The sequence below is a fragment of the Arachis ipaensis genome, chromosome B7 (genome assembly GCF_059453495.1).
Source record: "Arachis ipaensis isolate K30076 ecotype BB chromosome B7, ASM5945349v1, whole genome shotgun sequence".
Classification (NCBI taxonomy): Eukaryota; Viridiplantae; Streptophyta; class Magnoliopsida; order Fabales; family Fabaceae; genus Arachis; species Arachis ipaensis.
Window position 1 is genome coordinate 101,909,916 of NC_142442.1, and position 25,801 is coordinate 101,935,716.

Below are 25,801 nucleotides of genomic sequence, written 5' to 3' on the forward strand. Positions count from 1 at the left end.
GAGCCAACATATTTAACATTCTTAAACAACAACTTCAAAAGACATATGCACTGTTCAAGCATTCATTCAGAAAACAAGAAGCATTGTCACCACATCAATATAATTAAACTAAGTTCAAGGATAAATTCGAAACTCATGTACTTCTTGTTCTTTTGAATTAAAATAGTTTTCATTTAAGAGAGGTGATGGATTCATAGGACATTCATAACTTTAAGACAAAGTTACTAAATACTAATGATCATGTAATGAAGACACAAACATGGATAAGCACTTAACATAGAGAAAACAAAAAACAGAGAATGTAAGAACAAGGAATGAGTCCACCTTAGTGATGGTGGCATTTTCTTCTTGAGGAACCAATGATGTCCTTGAGCTCTTCTATGTCTCTTCCTTGTATTTGTTGCTCCTCCCTCATTGCTTTTTGATCTTCTCTTATTTCATGAAGGATGATGGAGTGCTCTTGATGTTCCACCCTTAATTATCCCATGTTGGAACTTAATTCTCCTAGGGAGGTGTTAATTTGCTCCCAATAGTTTTGTGGAGGAAAATGCATTTGAGGCATCTCCGGGATCTCATGGTGATGAGCTTCATGCATCTCTTGAGATCCATGAATAGGCTCTCTTGCTTGCTCCATCCTTTTCTTAGTGATGGGCTTCTCTTCCTCAATGGGAATGTCTCCTTCTATGAAAGCTCCAGCTGAGTAACATAGATGGCAAATAAGATGAGGAAAAGCTAGCCTTGCCCCAGGAGAGGGCTTTTCGGCTATTTTGTAGAGTTCAAGGGAGATGACTTCATGAACTTCTACTTCCTCTCCAATCATGATGCTATGAATCATGATGGCCCGATCCACAGTAACTTCAGATCGGTTGCTAGTGGGGATGATGGAGCGTTAGATGAACTCCAACCATCCTCTAGCCACAGGCTTGAGGTCCAGTCTTCTTAATTGAACCGGCTTGCCTTTGGAGTCAATCTTCCATTGAGCTCCTTCCACACATATATTCATGAGGACTTGGTCCAACCTTTGATTAAAGTTGACCCTTCTAGTGTAGGGGCATGCATCTCCTTGCATCATAGGCAAGTTAAACGCCAACCTCACATTTTCCGGACTAAAATCTAAGTATTTCCCCCGAACCATTGTAATATAATTCTTTTGGTTTGGGTTCTTACTTTGATCATGGTTCCTAGTGATCCATGCATTGGCATAGAACTCTTGAACCATTAGGATGCCGACTTGTTGGATGGGGTTTGTTAGAACTTCCCAACCTCTTCTTTGGATTTCATGTCGGATCTCCAGATACTCATTCTTCTTGAGCTTGAAAGGGACCTCGGGGATCACCTTCTTCTTGGCCACAACATCATAGAAGTGATCTTGATGAGCTTTGGAGATGAACCTTTCCATCTCCCATGACTCGGAGGTGGAAGCTTTTGTCTTTCCTTTCCCTTTTCTAGAGGATTCTCCGGTCTTAGGTGCCATCAATGGTAATGGAAAAACAAAAAGCTTATGCTTTTACCACACCAAACTTAAAATATTGCTCGCCCTCGAGCAAGAGAAGAAAGAAGAGATGAAGAAGAAGAAGAAATGGAGGAGAGGGAGAGAGATGTGTTTCGGCCAAGAAGGGGAAGAGAGGGTTGTGATGTGTGAAAATGAGGAGGAATGGAGGGCTATATATAGGGAAGGGAGGGAGGGTAAGGTTTCGGCCATATAGAGTGGGTTTGGGTGGGAAATTGATTTTGAATTTTGAAGGTAGGTGGTGTTTATGAGGTAGGTTTATGGGGAAGAGTGGATGGATGTGAGTGGTGAAGTGGTGATAGGGAAGAGAGATTGAGGTGATTGGTGAAGAGTTTTGGGGAAGAGTGTTTATGGGATTGTGTGAAAGAGGGGTGAGAAGAAGTGAGTGGAGGTAGGTGGGGATCCTGTGGGGTCCACAGATCCTGAGGTGATCCTGTGGGGTCCACAGATCCTGAGGTGTTCAAGGATTTACAGCCTTGCACCAAATTAGGCATGCAAAATGCCCTTGCACACAACTCTGGGCGTTCAGCGCCCGATTGGTGCTTGTTCTGGGCGTTGAACGCCCATTTGTTGCCCATTTCTGGCGTTGAACGCCAGAACCATGCTTGTTCTGGGCGTTCAGCGCCAGCTCTTCTCCAGGGTGCAATTCTGGCGTTCAGCGCCAGAACCATGCTCTGTTCTGGCGTTGAACACCAGCCAGATGCTTCTTACTGCCGTTTAAACGCCAGTAAGGTCTTCCTCCAAGGTGTAATTTTTCTTCTGCTATTTTTTGATTCCGTTTTCAATTTTTATATTTATTTTATGACTCCACATGATCATGAACCTAATAAAACATGAAAGAACAAGAAAAATAGAATTAGATAAATAAATAAAAATTGGGTTGCCTCCCAACAAGTGCTTCTTTAATGTCAATAGCTTGACAGTGGGCTCTCATGGAGCCTCACAGATGTTCAGAGCATTGTTGAGACTCCCCAACACCAAACTTAGAGTTTGGATATGGGAGTTCAACACCAAACTTAGAGTTTGGTTGTGGCCTCCCAACACCAAACTTAGAGTTTGACTGTGGGGGTTCTGGTTGACTCTGTTTTGAGAGAAGCTTTTTATGCTTCCTCTCCATGTTTACAGTAACCTTGAGTTGTAAACACAAGGGAGTCCTCATTCAATTGAAGGACTAATTCACCTCTGTCAACATCAATCACAGCTCTTGCTGTGGCTAGGAAAGGTCTTCCAAGGATGATGGATTCATCCTCATCCTTCCAGTATCAAGGACTATGAAATCAGCAGGGATGTAAAGGCCTTCAACCTTTACTAATATGTCCTCTACTTGTCCATAAGCCTGTTTTCTTGAATTGTCTGCCATCTCTACTGAGATTTTAGCAGCTTGCACCCCATAGATTCCTAGTTTCTCTATTACAGAGAGGGGCATGAGGTTTATCCCTGAACCAAGGTCACACAGGGCCTTTTCAAAGATCATGTTGCCTATGGTACAAGGTATTACGAACTTTCCAAGACCCTGTTTCTTCTAAGGCAATGTCAGTTGATCCAGATCACTTAGTTCATTGGTGAACAAGGGAGGTTCATCTTCCCAAGTCTCAATACCAAATAATTTGGCATTCACCTTCATGATTGCACCAAGAAACTTGGCAGTTTGCTCTTCAGTAACATCCTCATTCTCTTCAGAAGAGGAATACTCATCAGAGCTCATGAATGGCATAAGGAGGTTCAATGGAATCTCTATGGTCTCTAGATGAGTCTCAGATTCCTTTGGTTCCATAGAGGGAAACTCCTTATTGATCACTGGACGTCCCAGGAGGTCTTCCTCCTTGGGATTCACGTCCTCTCCTTCCCTTGCAGGTTCGGCCATAGTGATCAATTCAATGGCCTTGCACTCTCCTTTTGGATTTTCTTCTGTATTGCTTGGGAGAGTACTAGGAGGGATTTCAGTGATCCTTTTACTCAGCTGGCCCACTTATGCTTCCTAATTTCTAATGGAGGATTTTGTTTCATTCATGAAACTCACAGTGGCCTTAGATAGATCAGAGACTAAGTTTGCTAAATTAGAAGTATTTTGTTCAGAGTTCTCTGTCTGTTGCTGAGTGGATGATGGAAAAGGTTTACTATTGTGAAACCTATTTCTTCCACCATTATTAAAGCCTTGTTGAGGCTTTTGATCCTTCCATGAGAAATTTGGATGATTTCTCCATGATGAGTTATAGGTGTTTCCATAAGATTCACCTAAGTAATTCACCTCTGCTATTGCAGGGTTCTCTGGATCATAAGCTTCTTCTTCAGAAGATGCCTCTTGAGTACTGTTGGATGCAGCTTGCATTCCATTCAGACTCTGAGAAATCATATCGACTTGCTGAGTCAATATTTTATTCTGAGCCAATATAGCATTCAGAGTATCAATTTCAAGAACTCCCTTCTTCATAGGCGTCCCATTGTTCACAGGATTCCTTTTAGAAGTGTACATGAATTGGTTATTAGCAGCCATGTCAATGTGTTCTTGAGCTTCTGCAGGCGTTTTCTTTAGGTGAATGGATCCACCTGCAGAAGTATCCAATGACATCTTAGCTAATTCAGACAGACCATCATAGAATATATCCAGGATGGTCCATTCTGAAAGCATGTCAGAAGGACACTTTTTGGTCAGTCCTTTGTATCTCTCCCAAGTTTCATAGAGGGATTCACCTTCTTTCTGTCTGAAGGTCTGAACATCCACTCTAAGCTTACTCAACTTTTGAGGAGGAAAGAACTTGGCTAAGAAAGCCTTGACCAGCTTATCCCAAGAGTTCAGGCTATCCTTAGGTTGAGAGTCCAACCATACTCTAGCTCTGTCTCTTACAGCAAAAGGGAAAAGCATGAGCCTGTAGACTTCAGGATCTACTCCATTAGTCTTAACAGTATCACATATCTGCAAGAATTCAGTTAAGAACTGAAAAGGATCTTCAGATGGAAGTCCATGAAACTTGCAGTTCTGCTGCATCAGAGAAACTAATTGAGGTTTCAGCTCAAAATTGTTTGCTCCAATGGCAGGAATGGAGATGCTTCTTCCATGTAAATTGGAATTAGGTGCAGTAAAGTCACCAAGCATTCTCCTTGCATTATTATTATTTTCGGCTGCCATCTCTTCTTCTTGTTCGAAAATTTCTGAAAGGTTGTCTCTGGACTGTTGTATTTTAGCTTCTCTTAGTTTCCTTTTCAGAGTCCTTTCAGGTTCTGGATCTGCTTCTACAAGAATATTCTTAACTTTACTCCTGCTCATATGAAAAAGAGGGACAGAAAAATAATAATAATAATAGGGATCCTTTTTACCACAGTATAGAGGTCCCTGTGTGAATAGAAGAAAAGAAGAAGAGAAAATCTGAACTCAGAGAGAGAGAGGGGGTTCGGATTTTTGGTGAGTGAGGAAGAGATGTTAGTAAATAAATAAACAAATAGAAGAAGATGAGAGGGGGAAGTGAATTTTTGAAAATAATTTTTGAAAAAGAGTTAGTGGTTTTCGAAAATGGTTTTTGAAAAAGGTTAGTAATTTTTGAAATTTTAAAATCAAAAGTTAAAATAATTAGTTAATTAAAAAGAAATTTTGAAAAAGAGGGAAGATATTTTCGAAAATTAGAGAGAGAGGGAGTTAGTTAGGTAGTTTTGAAAAAGATAAGAAACAAACAAAAAGTTAGTTAGTTGAAACAAATTTGAAAATCAATTTTGAAGAGAGAAGAGGATAAGAAGTTAGAAAGGATATTTTAAAATCAAATTTTGAAAAAGATAAGATAAGAAGATATTTTTGAAAAGATATGATTGAAATTAGTTTTGAAAAAGATTTGATTTTTAAAATCACAATTAATGACTTGATTCAAAAGAAAATCACAAGATATGATTCTAGAACTTAAAGTTTGAATCTTTCTTAACAAGCAAGCAACAAACTTGAAATTTTTGAATCAAAACATTAATTGATGATGTTATTTTTGAAAATTATGTGATAAAGATGAGAAAAAGATTTTTGAAAAATATTTTAAAATTTTCGAAAATAACTAAGAAAAATGAAAAAGATTTGATTTTTGAAAAAGATTTTGAAAAAGATAAGATTTTTAAATTGAAAATTTGATTTGACTCATAAAAACAACTAGATTTTAAAAAGTTTTGAAAAAGTCAACTCAAATTTTCGAAATTTATGAGTGAAAAAGGGAAAGATATTTTTTTTATTTTTGAATTTTTAATGATGAGAGAGAAAAATTTAAAACATCATTTTCATGTTTTTCTCTTTTCTTTTTGGATCAAAATAAGGAATGCATGCAAGAACACTATGAATGTCAAGATGAACACCAAGAACACTATGAAGATCATGATGAACATTAAGAACATATTTTTGAAAAATTTTTAATGCAAAGAAAACATGCAAGACACCAAACTTAGAAATCTTTAATGCTTAGACACTAAGATTTCAAGAATGCATATGAAAAACAAGAAAAGACACAAAACAAGAAAACATCAAGATCAAACAAGAAGACTTACCAAGAACAACTTGAAGATCATGAAGAACACCATGAATGTATGAATTTTTCGAAAAATGTAAAGAATTTTTAGAAAAAATGCAATTGACACCAAACTTGAAATTTGACTCAAGACTCAAATAAGAAACACAAAATATTTTTGATTTTTTTGATTTTATGATTTTTTTGTATTTTCTTTTATTTTTTTTTCGAAAATCATTTTGAAAAAGAAAAATAAGGATTCCAAAATTTTTAATATGAATTCCAGGAATCTTATGCTCTTTAGTCTAAAGCTCCAATCAAAGGATCAGGCATGGCTTAATAGCCAGCCAAGCTTTAGTATGTAACTCAGACATGACACGCTTGACATTCCCTACCCAAAAGAATTAGACATGGCTTTACAGCCAGCCAGGCTTCAACATGCTTCATGAAACACTAGAATTCATTCTTAAAAATTCGGAAGAAAAATATATTTTTGAAAACATTTGTATTTTATAATTTTTTTCGAAAACAAAGGAGAAATTTTTGAAAGATTTTTTTAAAAAATTTTTGAAAATAAAACAAAAAGAAAATTATCTAATCTGAGCAACAAGATGAATCGTCAGTTGTTCAAACTCGAACAATCCTCGGCAACGGCGCCAAAAACTTGGTGCACGAAATTGTGATCTCAGGCAATGGTGCCAGAAACTCTGTACGCACGTCTTAATAAATTGTTTTTCATTCACAACTTTGATACAACTAACCAGCAAGTGCACTGGGTCGTCCAAGTAATAAACCTTACGTGAGTAAGGGTCGATCCCACGGAGATTGTTGGTATGAAGCAAGCTATGGTCACCTTGTAGATCTCAGTCAGGCGGATATAAAATAGTTATGGAGTTTTTGAAATTATATAATAAAATAAGGATAGAAATACTTATGTAAATCATTGGTGAGAATTTCAGATAAGCGCATAGAGATGCATTCGTTCCTCTGAACCTCTGCTTTCCTGCTATCTTCATCCAATCAATCTTACTCCTTTCCATGGCTGGCTTTATGTAAGGGCATCACCGTTGTCAATGGCTACATCCCATCCTCTTATGAAAATGGTCCAAATGCTCTGTCACAGCACGGCTAATCATCTGAGGTTCTCGATCATACTGGAATAGGATTCACCCTCCTTTTGCGTCTGTCACTACGCCTAGCACTCGCGAGTTTGAAGCTCGTCACAGTCATTCAATCCCTGAATCCTACTCGGAATACCACAGACAAGGTTTAGACTTTCCGGATTCTCATGAATGCCGCCATCAATCTAGCTTACACCACGAAGATTCTGATTAAGAGATCTAAGAGATACTCATTTAATCTAAGGTAGAACGGAAGTGGTTGTCAGGAACGCGTTCATAGGGAATGATGATGATTGTCATGTTCATCACATTCATGTTGAAGTGCGAATGAATATCTTAGAAGCGGAATAAGTTAAATTGAATAGAAAACAGTAGTACTTTGCATTAATTCATGAGGAACAGCAGAGCTCCACACCTTAATCTATGGAGTGCAGAAACTCTACCGTTGAAAAATACATAAGTGAAAGGTTCAAGCATGGCCGAATGGCCAGCCCCCATGATCTAAGAACAAAATGTCCTAGGATAGCTAATACAATAGTAAACAGTCCTATTTATACTAAACTAGTTACTAGGGTTTACAGAAGTAAGTAATTGATGTATAAATCCACTTCCGAGGCCCACTTGGTGTGTGCTTGGGCTGAGCTTGAATGTTACACGTGTAGAGGCTCTTTCTGGAGTTGAACGCCAGGTTGTAACGTATTTCTGGCGTTCAACTCTGGTTTGTGACTTGTTTCTGGCGTTTAACTCCAGACAGCAGCGTAGAACTGGCGTTCAATGCCCTTTTACGTCGTCTAATCTCGGCCAAAGTATGGACTATTATACATTGCTGGAAAGCCCTGGATGTATACTTTCCAACGCAATTGGAAGCGCGCCATTTTAAGTTCTGTAGCTCCAGAAAATCCACTTTGAGTGCAGGGAGGTCAGAATCCAACAGCATCAGCAGTCCTTCTTCTACCTCTGAATCTGATTTTTGCTCAAGTCCCTCGATTTCAGCCAGAAAATACCTGAAATCACAGAAAAACACACAAACTCATAGTAAAGTCCAGAAATGTGAATTTAACATAAAAACTAATGAAAACATCCCTAAAAGTAACCAGATTCTACTAAAAACATACTAAAAACAATGCCAAAAAGCATATAAATTATCCGCTCATCAACTAACACTTCCCAAAATTTCTTGAAATCTTCAAGAAATTGGAGATCAACATACCCCTGGCTGAGGCACTTGAGCAAATGCCCCTATATGCCAAGTTTTTGAAGGAACTTATAAACAAGAAGAGAAGCTAGCACGAAAAGGAGACTATTATGCTCACGGAAGAATGTAGCACTGTGATCCAAAGGGGTATTCCACCAAAGCTCAAAGATCCAGGGAGTTTTGTGGTCTCATGCACCATAGGCAAGATGACATTGGAAAATGCCATATGTGACTTAGGTGCCAGCATCAACTTGATGCCCCTTTCAATGATGAAAAAGCTTGCTATAGAAGAAATTAAACCCACTAGGATGTCACTAGTGATGGCCGATAGATCAATCAAGACACCCAATGGAATTGTGGAAAATTTACTAGTGAAGGTTGGAGAGTTTATCTTCCCTGCAGACTTTGTAATTTTGGACACAGAAGGGGAAGGAAACAACTCAATCATCTTGGGAATACCATTTCTAGCTACAGCAAGAACCACTATTGATGTGGAGAAGGGAGAAATGACCTTCAGGGTGCATAATGAGCAAATGGTGATCAATGTCTTCAAATCTATGCAACATCCCTCTAAGCAAGAAAATTTCATGAAGGTGGATGTGATAGAAAGCTTAGTAGAAGAAATGTTTGAGGACAACTATCAAGAGCACCAGGAAGAACAAGGAGAGGAAGTGGTAGAAATATCCATTGAAGATAAGGAGGAGGATATGCCAAAACAGGAGCTGAAGCCTCTCCCTCCTCACCTCAAATATGTATTTCTTGGGGAAGCAGAAGCCTTACCAGTAATCATAAACTCTTTCTTGGACATGGAAGAGGAAACAAAGTTGATTGAAGTATTAAAAGCTCATAAAACAGCCTTGGGTTGGACAATTGAGGATATCAAAAGCATCAGCCCGGCCATCTGTATGCATAAAATTTTGTTGGAGGAAGAGTCAAAGCCTGTGGTTCAACCTCAGAGAAGACTCAACCCAACCATAAAAGGGGTGGTTCAAAAAGAAGTGATGAAGCTATGGAATGCTGGGATAATCTTCCTAATCTCAGATAGTTCATGGGTGAGTCCGGTTCAAGTTGTACCAAAAAAGGGAGGAATGACAGTCATCACCAATGAGAAAAATGAGTTGATCCCCACTAGGACAGTGACTGGATGGAGAATGTGCATAGATTACAGGAGACTGAATGATGCTACAAGAAAAGATCATTTCCCTCTGCCCTTCATTGATCAAATGTTGGAAAGATTAGCAGGCCATGCTTACTACTGCTTCCTGGATGGATACTCTGGGTACAACCAAATAGTGGTGGGTCCCAAGGATCAAGAAAAGACGTCCTTCACATGCCCATTTGGAGTTTTTGCCTACAGGAGGATGCCCTTTGGGCTATGCAACGCCCTAGCCACTTTTCAAAGGTGTATGCTCTCCATCTTTTCTAATATGGTGGAAAAATTTTTAGAAGTCTTCATGGATGATTTTTCTGTCTTTGGCAATTCATAACACTTGCTTACATAATTTGACTCTTGTTTTGAAAAGATGCCAAGAAACTAATTTGGTATTGAATTGGGAGAAGTGCCACTTCATGGTTCCGGAAGGAATAGTTCTTGGGCATAAAGTGTCATGTAAAGGTATAGAAGTTGACAAAGCTAAAATAGAAGTTATTGAAAAACTCCCTGTACCTGTTAATGTGAAAGCAGTAAGGAGTTTTCTTGGGCATGCTGGCTTCTACAGAAGGTTCATCAAAGACTTTTCAAAAATAGCAAAACCATTGAGCAATTTACTAATGATTGATACTCCCTTCATCTTTGATGACAACTGTAAACATGCCTTTGAAACTCTCAAGAGAAAACTCACTACAGCACCAATCATCACACCCCCTGATTGGAATTTACCTTTTGAACTTATGTGTGATGCAAGTAACATTGCTATTGGTGCTGTGCTAGGACAAAAGAAAGACAGACTACATGATGTCATATATTATGCAAGCAAGGTGTTGAATGAAACACAGAAAAACTACACCACCACCGAGAAGGAACTTTTAGCAATTGTATATGCATTTGATAAGTTTAGGCAATACTTAGTTGGTTCAAAGGTTATAGTGTATATTGACCATTCTGCTCTCAAGTATTTAATGTCTAAACAGGATTCAAGTCCAAGACTTATTAGGTGGGTGCTACTGCTACAAGAATTTGATATTGAAGTAAGAGATAGAAAGGGAAGTGAAAATCAAGTAGCAGATCATCTATCAAGAGTGCCACAAGAAGCCAATCAAGATAGACCACAGCAAGTAAATGAGAACTTCCCTGATGAGCACCTGCTCCAAATTCAACAAGCACCTTGGTTTGCTGACATAGCAAATTACAAAGTAGGAAGGAAGATACCTCAAGAATTCTCCATGTAACAAGTGAAGAAGCTACTCAATGAAGCAAGGAAGTTCTTGTGGGACGAACCCTTTTTATTCAAGAGATGCTCTGATGGAATGATTAAGAGGTGTGTCCCTGAAAATGAAATGAAGGACATATTATGGCACTGTCATGGATCAGCATATGGTGGACACTTTGGACCAGAGAGAACAGCTGCAAAGGTACTACAAAGTGGCTTCTATTGGCCAACTATCTTCAAGGATGCCAGAGAGTTTGTCCACCAATGCAATGAATGCCAAAGAGCTAGAGGATTGACAAGAAGGAATGAGATGCCTCAAAATTTTATCCTCGAAGTAGAGCTATTTGACCTATGGGGCATTGATTTCATGGGACCTTTTCCCCCTTCCTACTCTTTCAGATACATCTTGGTGGCAGTGGAGTATGTCTCAAGGTGGGTGGAAGCCATAGCCACAACCACTTGTGATGCACAGATTGTCCTTCAATTCTTTAAGAAGCATATTTTCACTAGATATGGAGTACACAAGGGTCTTATTAGCGATGGTGGTGGTCATTTCTGCAACAAACAGATGGAGAAACTCCTCCACAAATATGGAGTAATCCATAAGGTAGCCACACCATACCATCCTCAAACTAATGGCCAGGCTGAATTAGCAAACAGGGAGTTGAAGAAGATCTTGGAGAAAACAGTGGGAAGCACAAGAAAAGATTGGGCTAGGAAGCTAGAAGATGCACTCTGGGCATAAAGGACAGCTTTCAAAACTCCCATTGGAAAGTCCCCCTTTCAGCTATTGTATGGAAAATCATGCCATCTCCCTATAGAGCTTGAATACAGAGCTTTTTGGGCTACTAAACTCCTCAACCTTGATTCTCAGGCAGCAGGGGAGAAAATGTTGCTACAATTAAATGAGTTGGATGAATTTAGGCTAGAAGCCTATGAAAATGCTAAGACATACAAGGAAAGAGCCAAAAGGTGGCATGACAGGAAGATTTTAAAGAAAGAGTTCAAACCAGGACAGCAAGTACTCCTGTACAATTCACGGCTCAAGATTTTCCCTGGCAAGCTCAAATCCAAATGGACTGGTCCATATTTAGTGAGAAAGGTTTTTCTTTATGGAAGTCTTGAGTTGCTAGATGAAGCTACACAAAGTCATTTCACAGCAAACGGGCACAGAGCAAAGCCTTACTTAGGAGGGCAATGGGACAAGGAAAAAGAGGTTCAGAACCTGAGCTAAGCAAGAATGTGACATGTCAAGCTAATGACAATAAAGAAGCGCTTGTTGGGAGGCAACCCAACTGAGGTAGTTTTCTTTTCATAGCTATTTTAATAAAAAGGTTAATTAGCCTTATCTATATTACAAGAAGCTAAGTTTGGTGTTGCACACCAAAACAATCTAAGGGAGAATGAAGGATTCTAAGTTTGGTATTCCACCAAAATCTCATCATGAAACACATTCTCACTTTCTGCCTAATGCTAGCTTCAAACATTTAGATAAACTAGTTAACTATTTGCTGTTTCAGAGTTTTTAGTTTTATTACCTTTAGCAAGGAAAAAGGATTCCATATATGGTTAGTTTGCTGCATGAGAAACATTGGCAAGGAACTAAGTTTGGTATTCACGCACCAAAGTAAGTTCAAGAGCCACAAATAAGCTTTGCATATTAATCAGTTATCTAAAGGGCTTGAGAAGCAAGCCACTTTTGAGAATTATGCAGGAAAACAGCCAACAAACTAAAGAACACTTGCATTATGACTAAGAAGGAGCAAACAGAAGGAAGAATGAAAAGCTGCAACCCAACAGGTTGTATTTATACTTGATACTTGTTGTTATGAAATGATTTAATTCAGAAATTCCTTTATGTCTGGCTGGAATGATCATTTAGTTGCAAGTGGAAGTACATGCTAAAGAAAGCTATCTGCATAATTTTTGCTTAAAATATGTCTGCATAATCTTGTTATCCTTCCTTAGCTTGAATACCTTGCTTTGTCCCCTTGCTTTTTAAATAAAAGAGAGATGTTTGATTCAGAAAAGTAAGTGTTCAATGTTGTAAAGGTTAGAATGGAAGTTAGTGGTGGTATATGTTTGATTCAATTGATAGCTCATATAATAATTGCTACAAAATGATATGTTACTTGAAGCCTAACCTAGTTTGCTGCTATGATCCTTAAATTATTGAAAATCCCTTGAAGATGAATCAAAACAGAAAGAAAAAGAAATAGAAAGGCCAAAGAAAATGACAAAGAAACAAACAATAAGGCTAGACACCAATAGCTTGGACCCTAGGACACATGCCTGTGGTGTTTTTGTACTGGGATATGCTTGGACAAGTAAGTTCTAAGGAGTATTTCAAAACTTGGTCACTTAGATCAACTGATTTGGGATGGCCAACTGAAAGTCCACAATAAAGAGCAACCTAGCTACAAAACACTTAGTTATCCAAAGAGATGCTGGGCATCAATGATCCTAGGAGAAAAAAAAAGTGAGCCATGTGTCTGTGGTGAAGGAATGTTGAGTGAAATTAAGCCAAAGGCCATTGCAACATTTGCCACCAAGCCTTCACTAAGTAATAAACTCTCTAATGCAAAAGAAAGAAAGAAAAAGCTAACAAGGGAAGTAAGCAAAAAGCAAGGCATTGTACCAGCAACCTTAGTGAACCCTTAAGGAAACATTGTTTGTTTTGACAGCAAGTAATAAATGAGCCACTTTTGATCTGCATGAAACCCTATGAACCAAGTTCAACTATCTGCATAATAAGGACATGTATACTTCTCTATTTTATTCTATCTTCTCTTATGTTTTATGCTTGCTTGGAGACAAGCAAGTTTTAAGTTTGGTGTTGTGATGACAAGTCATCTTAGCCTAGTTTTACTAGTCTTTTTCTTTGTTTTTAATAAGTTTTATGCACTTTATTGCATTATAAGTAAGTAATTTGGAGTGGAATTGCATGTTTTGTTAAATCAATCAACCACCCTTTAATTGATACAAAATCATGAGGTTTAAGCTAAATTTAATTGATAATTGATTGATTTATAAACCTTGTAAATTTGGTGATACTTTGATTGGTTGATTTGATTACTTGTAGGTGAAGAAAGAAGAAAATAAGAAAAGTGTAGCATAAGGAGCGTGTCCAAAGGAAGAAAAAAGCATGCCCAAGGGAAGAACAAGAATGGCAACATTGAGGAAGAAGGAAAGCTAAGTTGAGAAAGCAACCTGAGCTTCACAAGGAAAAATGGGAGAGAGCAAAGCACCAAGCTCAGTTCAATTAGTTAACTGAGCACTAAAGAAAGCAAGGAAACAACATGAAGCTCAGTTCACTAAGTGAGCTTTATCGGGCTCCTTCAAGAATTAATTCAAGATGCAACTCCAAGGAATAGAGCCACCAAGTTTCGAACTAATGACCCAAGGGAGGCAAGGAACGCTCCTTGCAAGGAAAATCAAGAAGAATTAGCCAAAATGCTTCCTCCAAGGTTCGAACAAGGGATCTCTCACTACCAAGCTAGCAAGGAAAATAAACCAAGGTGGGTAGGCTAGGATTCAAACCTGGGAACTCCATGGAGACAAGGGAGGAGCGCTACTCTCCTTGCAAGAAAAATGAGCCAAAATGGCTCTCCCAAGGTTCGAACCAAGGAGCTCCATGAAAAGCAAGGAAGGAGCGTCCAATCCCTCCAAGGAAATTAGCTTCAAATTTCCTCCATCAGGGTTCGAACTTGGAAGCTTGAGGACGCTACAATAGGGAGCTCAGTTGGTTTTCCCAACTGAGCACTAATCTCCCCCAATTCCCCACATTTTGGCGCAATAAGGAGCACCAAGGAGCAAGCCTTGCGCGCAATTGACACGGCCAAGGATGCCATGATGCGCACAACATTTACACACATAGAGCGCAGTTCAAAATTCCAACTGAGCTCTAGTATAATGCAACATGGACAAGGCTGGACGCGCACCAACTCAAGCAAGCAAGGCAACATTGGGCGCTCAGTTTGGTTTTCCAACTGAGCCGTCCCTAGGAGGTGCACTTGGGCCAAAATTCATTAAAAATCCAAATTAATTCATTTCTTCACTAAATTTTAGAGCCCACCCAAATTCTTAGATCTAAATTAGAAAGTGTATAAATAGGTAAGAGTTTGATTTAAAGAGGACTTTTCTTTTGGCTTTTGAACTTTTGCTTCTTTGAGAATTATTCATTTTTTTGTAATTTTGAGCTTTTTACTTGGAATTTGGATTTCTGAGAACTTGGAAGGAGAATTGATCTCTCTTCTTCTTGGTTCTTGCTTGAGCACTCTTTACTTCTTGTCTTGGATCTTGGGTGGAAAGTTGAAGAACTTCTGTTTCAATCTCACCTTAAGATCTCTTTTTTATCTTTCTGCATAATTCAAATTCTGTTTACTGTTTCTTCTCTTCTACTACTTCTGCAATTTACTTTTCAAATTTCTTGGGCAATTGTTCTTGTTGGATCAAGGAAGGATTTGAGATCTAGACTTGTTCTCTAGTCTCTTCCACTCCTGAGATCTTTAATTTCTCTTTTAAATTTTTGCAATTGAGCTACATTTACTTTCTGTTTTAATTCTTGAAGCATTTTTATTTTTCTGTTCGAGATATACTTCAATTCAATTCATCTCTTGCTCTTCTGTTTATTGCAATTTACTTTTGCTTGTTTAAATTCTGCAATCCCAGCTCCCAAATCCTTTTATAATTCAAGCAATTTATATTTCTTGCACTTTAAGATTCAGTTATTTACATTTCTTACAATCTAAGTTTCTGCAATTAAATTTACTTGTTCTTTAAGATTCAGCACTTTTACTTTCTGCTCTCTTTAATTTAATGCAATTCTTACCTCTCCCTTTACATTTCAAGCACTTTAGCTTCTGTTAAATACAAACCACTCAAACCAATACTTGATTCGCTTGACTAAATCAACCACTAAACTAAAATTGCTCAATCCTTCAATCCCTGTGGGATCGACCTCACTCTTGTGAGTTATTATTACTTGATGCCACCCGGTACACTTGCCGGTTAGTTTTGGGTGTTGGAATTCGTTTTCCAAAAAAAATCCCATCAAGTTTTTGGCGCCGTTGCCAGGGATTGATTTAGATCAACAATGATTAAGTGGGTGAGAAGTCTAGATCAAGCATTTTCTTTGTTTTTGTTCTCTGTTTTAAATTGATAGCAAGGTTTTTGAGCTATTGCCTCACTAAGAAATTCTTTCTCTGTGACATGAATTTCAATTTTCATTGATGTTTACAAAATACAAATAGAGTACAACTCATCTTATTTTCAAACAAAATTTTATGGGATATTACCCACCATCACCAATCTCTAATGGTGGTTGGGAATATCACCAAAAAACTTCAAATTCTGGGCACTCCAATTCATGGAGCTATGCTTCAGAACCACAAGATGAGAAAGAAAATCATATGGGATATTTCCCTCCACCGCAAGATGATTCAAGTCATTATTCCAATGGTGGTTGGCAGTATTACTAAGAAACTGTAAATTCTGAGCAGTCAACTCACATGAGAGATTGTCCAATCTCACCTCCCACTTCTACATTTGAAAATTCATCATCATCTAAATATGCCTCAACACAAACTTCCACGAGCCAAAGACTCTTAATGCTTGAGTCCAGGTTCAACAGAATTATGGAGGAACAGCAACAATCCCGGAGAGAACTAGAAATCCTTTCTCAGGAGACGGATGAGCAATTGGAGGACACAGAGAAACGCTTAGAACTACTAAGCAAGGAAAATGAAGACCAATTGATGGATGTGAATGATAAAGTGGAAGAGCAAGATGAGGAGGCTACTGTATCAAGTGAACTTTCAATGAAGAATGAGGTGGTTGAAAATGAAACTGCACTTGAGGTGACAAAGGAACATGAACATTCACAACCCTCACAAACTTCCCTTGAATCTGTGATAAAAAATATGAAGAGGAGATGAAGAAATCTTGGTAAGAACAACAAACCTCCTCCATAAAAGAACTATTAAATCAAATATTGAGTGCAAAGAAAGGAGTGGAGGAACAAAAAAGTGAGGAAGTCATTCAAGAAAATTCACACTCAAGTGGGGTAGAGAAGTACATGAAGGAAGAGCTCATTGAGCCACCAATTCAAAAGGCTCTGGATGAATACATAACTCCAACAATCACACAGCAACCAAGTTTTGAATTAAAAAGAGTGAAGGCAACTAGCAAGAGCACCAATCCTGTCCCTGATCTAGCAAGCAAGATTAATCAAGCCATTTGCAAAAGGAAGCTTGCTGAGGAAAGGCCAAGACAAGGGACACTAGCTGAATCTTCTCCCCCCTTAAAGTCATTCCTATTAACAAATTGGAAGAAGAGGAAGAAAGTGAAGAACATGTAGACCGTAGGTACACTTCTTTCTTTGCTTTGTTTAAATTCAATAAATTGGCATATGGTTACATTCTAAGTTTGGTGTTACCTTACAACAAATTGTTTTCAATCTTTTTGGATGATTGCATCAAATCAAAAATGAAAGTGACACACCAAGATTCTAAGTTTGGTGTGCCACTTATTTTCTATGCAATTCATTCAAGCAACACTACTTGTCTGCATAATCATAATGCCTCTGCTGTTTTATTTTTCTCTTTTAATTTGACACTTTTTCATTCTACTTTCTTTAGTCATTTTTCTGTTTTTAAATGATTTCATTTTAGTTTGCTTATTTACTATGTTTGTTAATACATTACCAAGAGAGCTTTATTCATGACAGATTCTTGGCTTGGTGATTGTACTTAACAAATAACAGTTTCACTTGCTTAGTTTTAATTCAAATAAATTGACATATGATTGCATTCTAAGTTTGGTATTGCTATGCAACAAAATTTGGTTCCATTCCTTACAAGATACTTGCATCAATTCTAAGTGAAAGTGTCACACTAAGTTTGGTGTGCCACTTATCTTTTATGCAATGTATCATGCTTACCTTCTTAAGTTTGCAATCACAATGTCTCTGTCTCTTGTGCCTTGATTATTATCTTTAATTTTGCTTGCTTAAAACACATGTGCTACTAACATTTCATTGTATAAGACATTCATGATCCATCTTAGCCCCATAGCCATTGTTCTATTTATTGCTTGAGGATGAACAAGCATTCTGAGTTTGGTATGGGAAGGAGAAGAATGGGAGGAAAATGACAACAATAGAGAAGATGAATTATAAGGTTGTAAAGTTCCTTTTCTTCTCATTTGTTTCCAGCACTTAAATTCCATGATTGTCTTTATCCTCTCTGAGTGCATGGTGTTTGAGTTTTGTGAATTCAAAAGCAAAAAAAGCATCATGATCATAAACAAACAAGGAATTAAAGAAGAACTTAGCATGTGCATATAAGTTTTGGAAAGCTAGTATGATTAATTATTGCTCAATTGCATTGGATTTTATTTAATTGAAGTTTTTTTTATCTAGGACATTTTGTGAAATCTTTTGAAATCATGAAAACCTTGAAAAAGCAATTGCAAATAAAGCAAGAAAAGAAAAAGGGAAAGAATGAGAAAGCTGAAGGCTCTGAGTACCAATGGCAATTTATTTGTTAAGTACTTGTGGTGTTTATGTATCAAGCCAAATGCTTGAAAACAAAACACTTAGAAGTCAAGGCTAGGCTCAAGTACAAAAGCACTCCCTCAAAGCTCAAGGTTCTGAGCATCAATGATTAGAGAGTCAAGAAAAGAAAAGAAAAATGAGCTTAATGAAGTCCTCTAATTAAATGCTTGTGGTGCTTATGTATCAAGTGGTAATACTTGAAAACAAAGCATTTAGAATCGTAGTTTTGTTATTAACTCATGGGGTAAAGCACCCAAAAGGAGAAGCTAAAAAAAATATATAAAAAAAATAATCAAAAGCTTGTTTCAAGGGAAAATTATAAGGAAAAGATTTCATAAATTGAGCTAGATAGAAGCATCAATCATTTACATTTCTTTTGTGATTGTAGCATGCATAGAAAACTAGCCTACCATGAACATTGAGTTACTATTCTTCTTACCTTGGATTGTCAATCTTTATTGCATGATTCTTTTCTTGCTTGGGGACAAACAAGGTTTAAGTTTGGTGTTGTGATGACATGTCATCATGTCATGTTTTTCTATGCTTTTTCATACAAGAAATTTATGATTAGTGCTTAAATATTGCATTCTTTGGTGCTTAAATGGTATATTTCTTTGACCTTTTGATTTGATAAACTTTGTAGGAAATAAGAACAAAAAGAAGCAAAAAAGAGCACAAAATAAGCTAAAAAGAAGAAAAGAGGAATTTTGGGCACACTTTGAAGTTGGAGCACACTTTGGAGCCTTAGGCCACGCTTTTAAAAGTGTGGCCCATGACCAAATTAAGGAAGCTTCACAATCAGCACTCACAAAGCTCAATTCACTAAGTGAACTTAGCTTTGCCGTACAAGAAACTTAGCTTGGAAGCAAGAATTTTCGCTAAGTTAAAACATGGGCGTTTACAACATGACCATGCCTCCTTCAAAGGGCCATAACTTGAGCTACAGACGTCCAATTGATGTGCTTCTAGTTGCGTTGGAAAGCTGACATTTAGAGCTTTCCAACAATATATAATAGTCTATATTTGGCATGAAATTGCAGCACAAGTGAAATGCATCTTTAAGGGCCAAAAATAAGCAAAAAAAAAAAAATCAGCCAATGCTTCCACCAAGGTTCGAAGCTGGAGCCTCACTCCAAAGCAAAATAGCGCTCAGTTCACTTTCCCAACTGAGCTTTATCGGGCTCCCACTCAAGAAAATTCAAGGAAAAGGGTCACAAAAGTGCTTCCACCAAAGTTCGAACTCAAGACCTCACACTTAAGCCAAAGGCGCTACCAAGGCACACAAAGGAAAGCTCAGTTCACTTTCCTAACTGAGCACTACTCCCCCATGCACTCCAACAACGTGACACGAGCAAGGATCAAAGGGGGCAGCAACAAAGAAGGCTTGGTGCGCACAACTTGGCACACCAAGTGCAAATAGAGAGCTCAGTTTGATATTTGAACTGAGCTGTGCCCTGGGAGTGTCACCCATGGGCCAAAAATTCAACCAAAATTCTAATTAAATTCAATTCTTCACCAAATTGAATCAAGGCCAACCAAACCCATCTCTCTTCAAATCCAAAGCAAGCAAAGCCCACATCATCACTCAAAGGCACAAGAACAAGCTAGAATTAGGATTTTCATTTAATTGGTTTTTCATTTCAATTTCATTTTATTTTCATTTTGTAAAAAGCCTATATAAAGGCATCATTCTCATTTTCATCTTTGTAGAGGAGGAAAGTTCCATTAGAGAGTATAGGGGTTGGCTCCAATTGAGAGCTCTCTCTCTTAGTCTTCATTTCTGTTTTAAATCTTGGATTGAGATTGGAAGGAATTCTGTTTTCATTCTCTATCTGCAACTTCTCTTGTTCTTCTTCTGCAACTTTCAAGTGAATTGTGATTTGAATCAAAGTTCTCTTCATTGCTTTAATCTTTAATTTCCTGCATCTTATTTTCTGTTGGATCAAGGAAGGGGTTGAGATCTAGATTTGTTTTCTAGTCTCATTGATCCCCTGAGATCTTCACTTGTCTTTTTGGAATTTGCAATTAAGTTGAGATATCTTTCTGTTTTGAATTTTTCAAGCAATTTCCCTTTTCTATTTAGATCTGTTGCATGTTATTGCATCTTTTACTTCTCTGTTTGATTGCTATTTACACTTTCTTGTTTGATTTCTGTAATTCCCAGCACCCAACTTCCTTTATTCTTCCTGCAATTTAAATTTTCAGTTGCTTGTTCTTTTTCAATTGCTTGAGCTATTTCTTTCTTTGATTTTCCTACACCCAACCCCCTTTACATTTGATGCAATTTACATTTCTTGTCATTTAAGTTTCTGCAATTTACATTTCTTGCTCTTTAAGTTTTAGTCACTTTACTTTCTGCACTTTAATTTTACTTGCTATTTACTTTCTGTTGGCTACATTTCACATAATTCACTCACTGTTAGCTTGACTAAACTAATCACCCACTAAAGTTGCTTGATCCATCAATCCCTGTGGGATCGACCTCACTCTAAGTGAGTTTTACTACTTGATGCGACCCGGTACACTTGCCGGTTAGTTTGGGTTTTGGAATTCGTTTTCCAAAGTTTTCCCATCAGGTTCTTCTTCCAAGGTCAACATCTTGAGCCTTGAGCTTCACCAACCCACAGATTCACTTTTTCACATTAAACCTTAGAGTAGAAACTTTCCTTCTGACTTCCTCATCTTGACCGAAAGCCATGAAGCAGTAACCATAGAAATCTTTCAATGGTCAACTTGATCTGAGCCCTTGAAAACTAACTTGGTCCCCAAGTCTTGTTTAAGACCGTAGATACACAGCAGAGAAGAACAGAAATCCTCTTTCCCTTGTATCCCATTTCGGATAGAGCAGAGAGTTGGAAAAAAGAGAAGAAGATCTGATACATGCAAGATGAGATGGATTACCTTTAACTTAAGCTTGATTTGGTTTGGATTTTCTATTTTGGCTTCTGTGCTTCAAGCTTAAACTTTTCTCTCTCTTTCTTCTTTGGTTACTAGCTTAGGGAAGAAGCTTTTTCTCTCTTTCTCTTTCTTACTTTTCTGAAGCTTTGATTTGACTTGATCAGAGAGGAGAGGAACGTTGCACATTGAAAAAGTGAAGACTTCAATCTTACAAGAGAAGCTTTGTGGGATGGATACGGGCTTGGATTGGATTTCCATTAAGCAACCCGTTTTGATTTCTTTGGCTTTGTTTCTTTTGGGCTTCTGATTTTTGCTTTCAGCCCACCAACCTTGCTGATTGCTTTTCATTCCATTTGGGCTATGGAATTTTGGCCTGCAACAATAAACAATTAGTAATAAGTAAATATAATTAATCAACACTAATTATTTATTTTGCCTAAAAATAATGTTTATCATCACTAATTAATTTAGTTAATTTCTTAACTCAACAAGGTCTTTTCTTGGTCCTTGGGGTCTACAACTATTTGGTTGTAACCAGAGTAATGGTCCAAAAAGTAATAATATTCGTGTCCCGCAAGTCTTTCCAGCATCTGATCCATGAAAGGTAGGGGAAGTGATCCTTCCTGGTGGCTTCATTAAGCTTCCTATAATTAATGCACATGCGCCAGCCGGTCACTGTTCTTGTAGGTATCAGCTCATTCTTCTCATTTGGTACAACAGTGATCCCTCCTTTCTTTAGGACTACTTGCACTAGGCTTACCCAAGGGCTGTCTGAGATAGGGTAAATCACCCCAGCTTGCTACAATTTCAACACCTCTTTTTGGACTACTTCATTGATGGTTGGGTTCAGTCTTCTCTGTTGCTGTCTTGAGGGCTTGGCACCTTCCTCAAGTAGGATTTTATGCATGCACATTGAAGGGCTATTTCCCTTAAAGTCTGCAAGTGTCCATCCTATAGCATCCTTATGTTGCTTCAGCACTTAGATAAGCTCCTCTTCTTGCTCCTCACTCAAGCTTGCATTAATGATCACTGGGTAAGTGTTGTTGTCACCCAAGTATACATACTTCAAGCTTGAAGGTAGGGTCTTCAGCTCTATTTTTGGTGCCTCTACTTCCTTGTTGTTTGTGTGGTTAAGCATGGTTGACTTCTCCATGGCTTCCTGTGGTATTTCTTCCCCTGATGCTTGTTGCTCCAGTTCCATAATCTCTTCACATTGTTCTTCTTCCAAAACCACTTGAACTATCTTTTCTATGGTATCTACCATCATGCACTCTCCTATGGATTCCTTGGGGTAACTCATTGCTTTGAAGACATTGAAGACCATCTTCTCTTCATGTAACCTCAAGACTAGTTTCCCTTTTTGAACGTCAATAATGGCTCCAGCAGTAGCTAGGAATGGCCTTCCTAGGATGATTGATGTGTTGGCTTCTTCTTCTATATCCAACACAACAAAGTCATCTGGGAAAATAAACTCTCCCACTTTCACCAACAAATCCTCCACTACCCCATGAAGGAATTTTAATGTTCTGTCAGCCAATTAGAGTGTCATCCTTATTGGTTTGGCTTCCTCAATCTTCATCCTTCTCATAATGGCCAAGGACATGAGATTGATGCTAGCCCCCAGGTCACACAATATTTTTTCAATGGTGATATCACCTATGATGCATGGAATTTGGAAACTCCCAGGGTCTTTCATCTTTTGAGGAAGCTTCTTTTGTATGATAGCACTGCACTCGTCAGTTAGTATTATGGTTTCTTTCTCCCCACAGTTCCTCTTTCTTGTCATGAGCTCCTTTAAAAATTTGGCATAGAGGGGCATTTGCTCTAATGTCTCAGCAAAGGGTATGTTGATTTGGAGCTTCTTGAAGATTTCTAGGAACCTAGAGAATTGGTTGTCTTTTCCATCTTTCCTTAGCCTTTGTGGATAGGGTGCTTGTGGCACATAAGGCTTTAGGAATGGCTTTGATGAGGATGGTGTAGGGGTCTCTTCTTCTTTCTTGTTTTCAGGTTCCTTTGCAACTTCTTTTTCTTGATTGCTCTGATGTGGGGATGCTTCTTCTACAACTTTTTCATTTCTAAGTGTGATGGCTTTACATTCCCCACTTGGGTTGGCCATGGTATCACTGGGAAATGTATATGTGGGTATTAGAATTTTCTTAGATAAGCTTGCTAATTGTGCTCCCAACTTCGAAATTGTTGTGCCCTAATTCCTTATATTTGATCTGCACACTTCTTGGTTGGCATCCATCTTCCTTTTAGCCTGTATCTGTCTTTCCAAAACATTGGAAATAGCTCCTGTCAGCTATGATGACATCTGTGCTATTGCAGCCTCCACTCTTTCAAAATTGCTCTTGATTTCACATGGTTGCATGGTTGAGATTGATATGTCTTGGTGGTGGTTGTTGTGTGTTTGGGTAGAGTGATACAATGTATTTTATAAATTATGGTAGGGTCTGTTGTTTCCTGATTGATGGTTGGGGTTATGGTTATTGTATTGGATGGATTGGTATGGTTTGTTGTGGTCTTGGTTGTGGCTTTGTTGGTTTCCCCACCCAAAGTTTGGGTGGTTCTTCCAACCTGAGTTATATGTCTTGGAGTTTGGGTCATATGGTAGTCTAGAAGAATTGTTCACATAATTTTCCTGCTCCCATTCATTTTTAACTTCTGGGGCATCTTCTTCCTATGGTGGTGCTTGAGCTTGGACAGCTGAGACTTGGCCAGTCTCCATCCTCTTTGTTAGGCCTGCTAGTTATGTTGCAATCATCTTATTTTGTGCTAACAAGGCATCCATAGAATTTAGCTCCAGCACTCCTCTCTTTTGAGTCCTTTCTGAAGCATAGAAGTACTCGTTTTCAGCTACAGTCTCTATAACATCTATGGCCTCTTCAATGGTTTTCTTCTTGTTGAGTGAACCCCCTAAAGAATGATCCACAACTTTCTTTACATCATATGATAGCCCTTCATAGAAGATGCGAAGTTGAACCCATTTGTTGAACATATCTAGAGGGCACTTCCTTGTCAAGTCTTTGAACCTCTCCCAGGCCTCATAAAGTGTTTCACCATCTTGCTGCCTAAAGGTCTGCACCTCAACTCTCAGTCTATTGACTCTCTATGGAGGGTAGAATCTTGCTAGAAACTTATTTACAACTTCATCAAAAGTTGTTAAGCTCTCCTTGGGAAATGTTTCCAACCACTTTACTGCCTTATCTCTGAGTGAGAAAGGGAACAAAAGTAGCTTGTAGGTGTCAAGGTGTACACCATTGGACTTTACAGTGTCACAAATCCTCAAGAATGTAGTGAGATGTTGGTTTGGGTCCTCTTGGGCTTCCTCTCCATATGAACAATTATTCTGGACAATTGTGATGAGTTAAGGTTTCAACTCAAAGTTGTTAGCATGGATTGTTGGCTTCAGAATGCTGCTGCCACAGTTTGCTGGATTTGGGTTGATGTAGGAGCCTAAGACTGTCCTTTCTTGCCCAATATGATTTCCAGCATCCACTCCAACATGTTTTTGCACTTCTTCTTCCATAGTAACTTCCAGATCTTCCTCCACTACTTCCTCTCCCACTGTGCCTTTGCCTCTTGCTTCTCTCTTTAATCTAAGGAAGGTCCTCTCAGGTTTACTATCGAAGGAGGATGAAGTTTCTCCCCTTCTACCTGTCATACATTCAACAAACAGCAAGCAGAGGGCAAGTGAAAGAATCACTCTTGTTAAGATTAGTGGTTAGCTTGGTTGATGCAATTAATCAAACAGTTAGAAGAATGAAAATATAAACAACGAATAACTAAAATGGTCAAAAAAATAAAAACAAAACAAAATAGAACAGAAGGAAAATTAAAGAACTGGGAGAGAAATAACAAGGTAATTAATATGCTTAATATAGCTCTCCAATTAATTTAATCATTGTCAAATTCAAACCAATTCTCGAAACGGCGCCATAAAACTTGATGGCCGGAATTCACACCCCATATAAAAATGATGAATCCGTTCTTTTGGCAAGCGCACCAAAATTATCGTCAAGTAATAACCCACAGTGGAGTGGGATCGTATCCACAGAGATTGGTAGATTTGAGCAATTTTAATCAATTAGTGAATTATTTAAGCTAAGCAAAATAGATTTTGATTGTAGAATTGTAAATGGGCAGAAACATAAATAACTCAAAAGTAAAGAGAAGCAGTAAAGTGCAGAAAAGGAAATGGCAATAATGTAAAGTGCATAAATATAAATGACTTAATTGTAAATAGGAATGGGGATTTGACAAAATGTAAAGAAAGCTATAAAGAAAGTGGAAGATAAGAATAGGGGGAATTCATTGAGATAAGGAGATGTTGTTCTCTTTGGATTAAATCCAGTTCATATCATCTTCAATCATGCAACTCATTGACCTCTTGGCAATCATGATTGATTGAACCCCAATCCCTTGGTGATTCAATCTCTTAGATCTTGATCAATAGTCAATTCTTTGGTCTAATTGCTCATGAAGAGAGATATGCTTGGTCCCTGATTATACCACACATCATCATAGTTCCAAGTAGAGGGAGGATTATATGTCACCATATCCAAACACCAAAACCCATATCCTACTCAAGTGTGAGAAGGGATTTCTAGCCTGGTTTCATGTTTTCTTTTCCAAGGTTCCCATGAAACCTATTTTGCATTCAATCTCTTTTCCAAGATAA

The 25,801-nt window shown here is 38.1% G+C and overlaps 1 protein-coding gene and 1 non-coding gene across 2 annotated transcripts; one reads left to right on the top strand and one right to left on the bottom strand.

The window, feature by feature from the left end:
• Window positions 1-4,133: 4,133 nt before the first annotated feature.
• LOC148553545 (small nucleolar RNA R71) lies at window positions 4,134-4,241 on the top strand. The gene has a single exon (XR_015893150.1). It is a non-coding gene; the product is annotated as a small nucleolar RNA R71 (small nucleolar RNA).
• Window positions 4,242-22,657: 18,416 nt separating this feature from the next.
• LOC148553546 (uncharacterized) lies at window positions 22,658-23,236 on the bottom strand. Its single transcript, XM_088494838.1, has one exon. It carries the CDS (start codon window positions 23,234-23,236, stop codon window positions 22,658-22,660), a length of 579 nt encoding a protein of 192 aa, XP_088350964.1.
• Window positions 23,237-25,801: the final 2,565 nt, after the last annotated feature.

Coding starts and splice junctions, on each gene's coding strand:
- LOC148553546 (XM_088494838.1), bottom strand. CDS start 23,236: ATGGCCAACCCAAGTGGGGAATGTAAAGCCATCACACTTAGAAATGAA.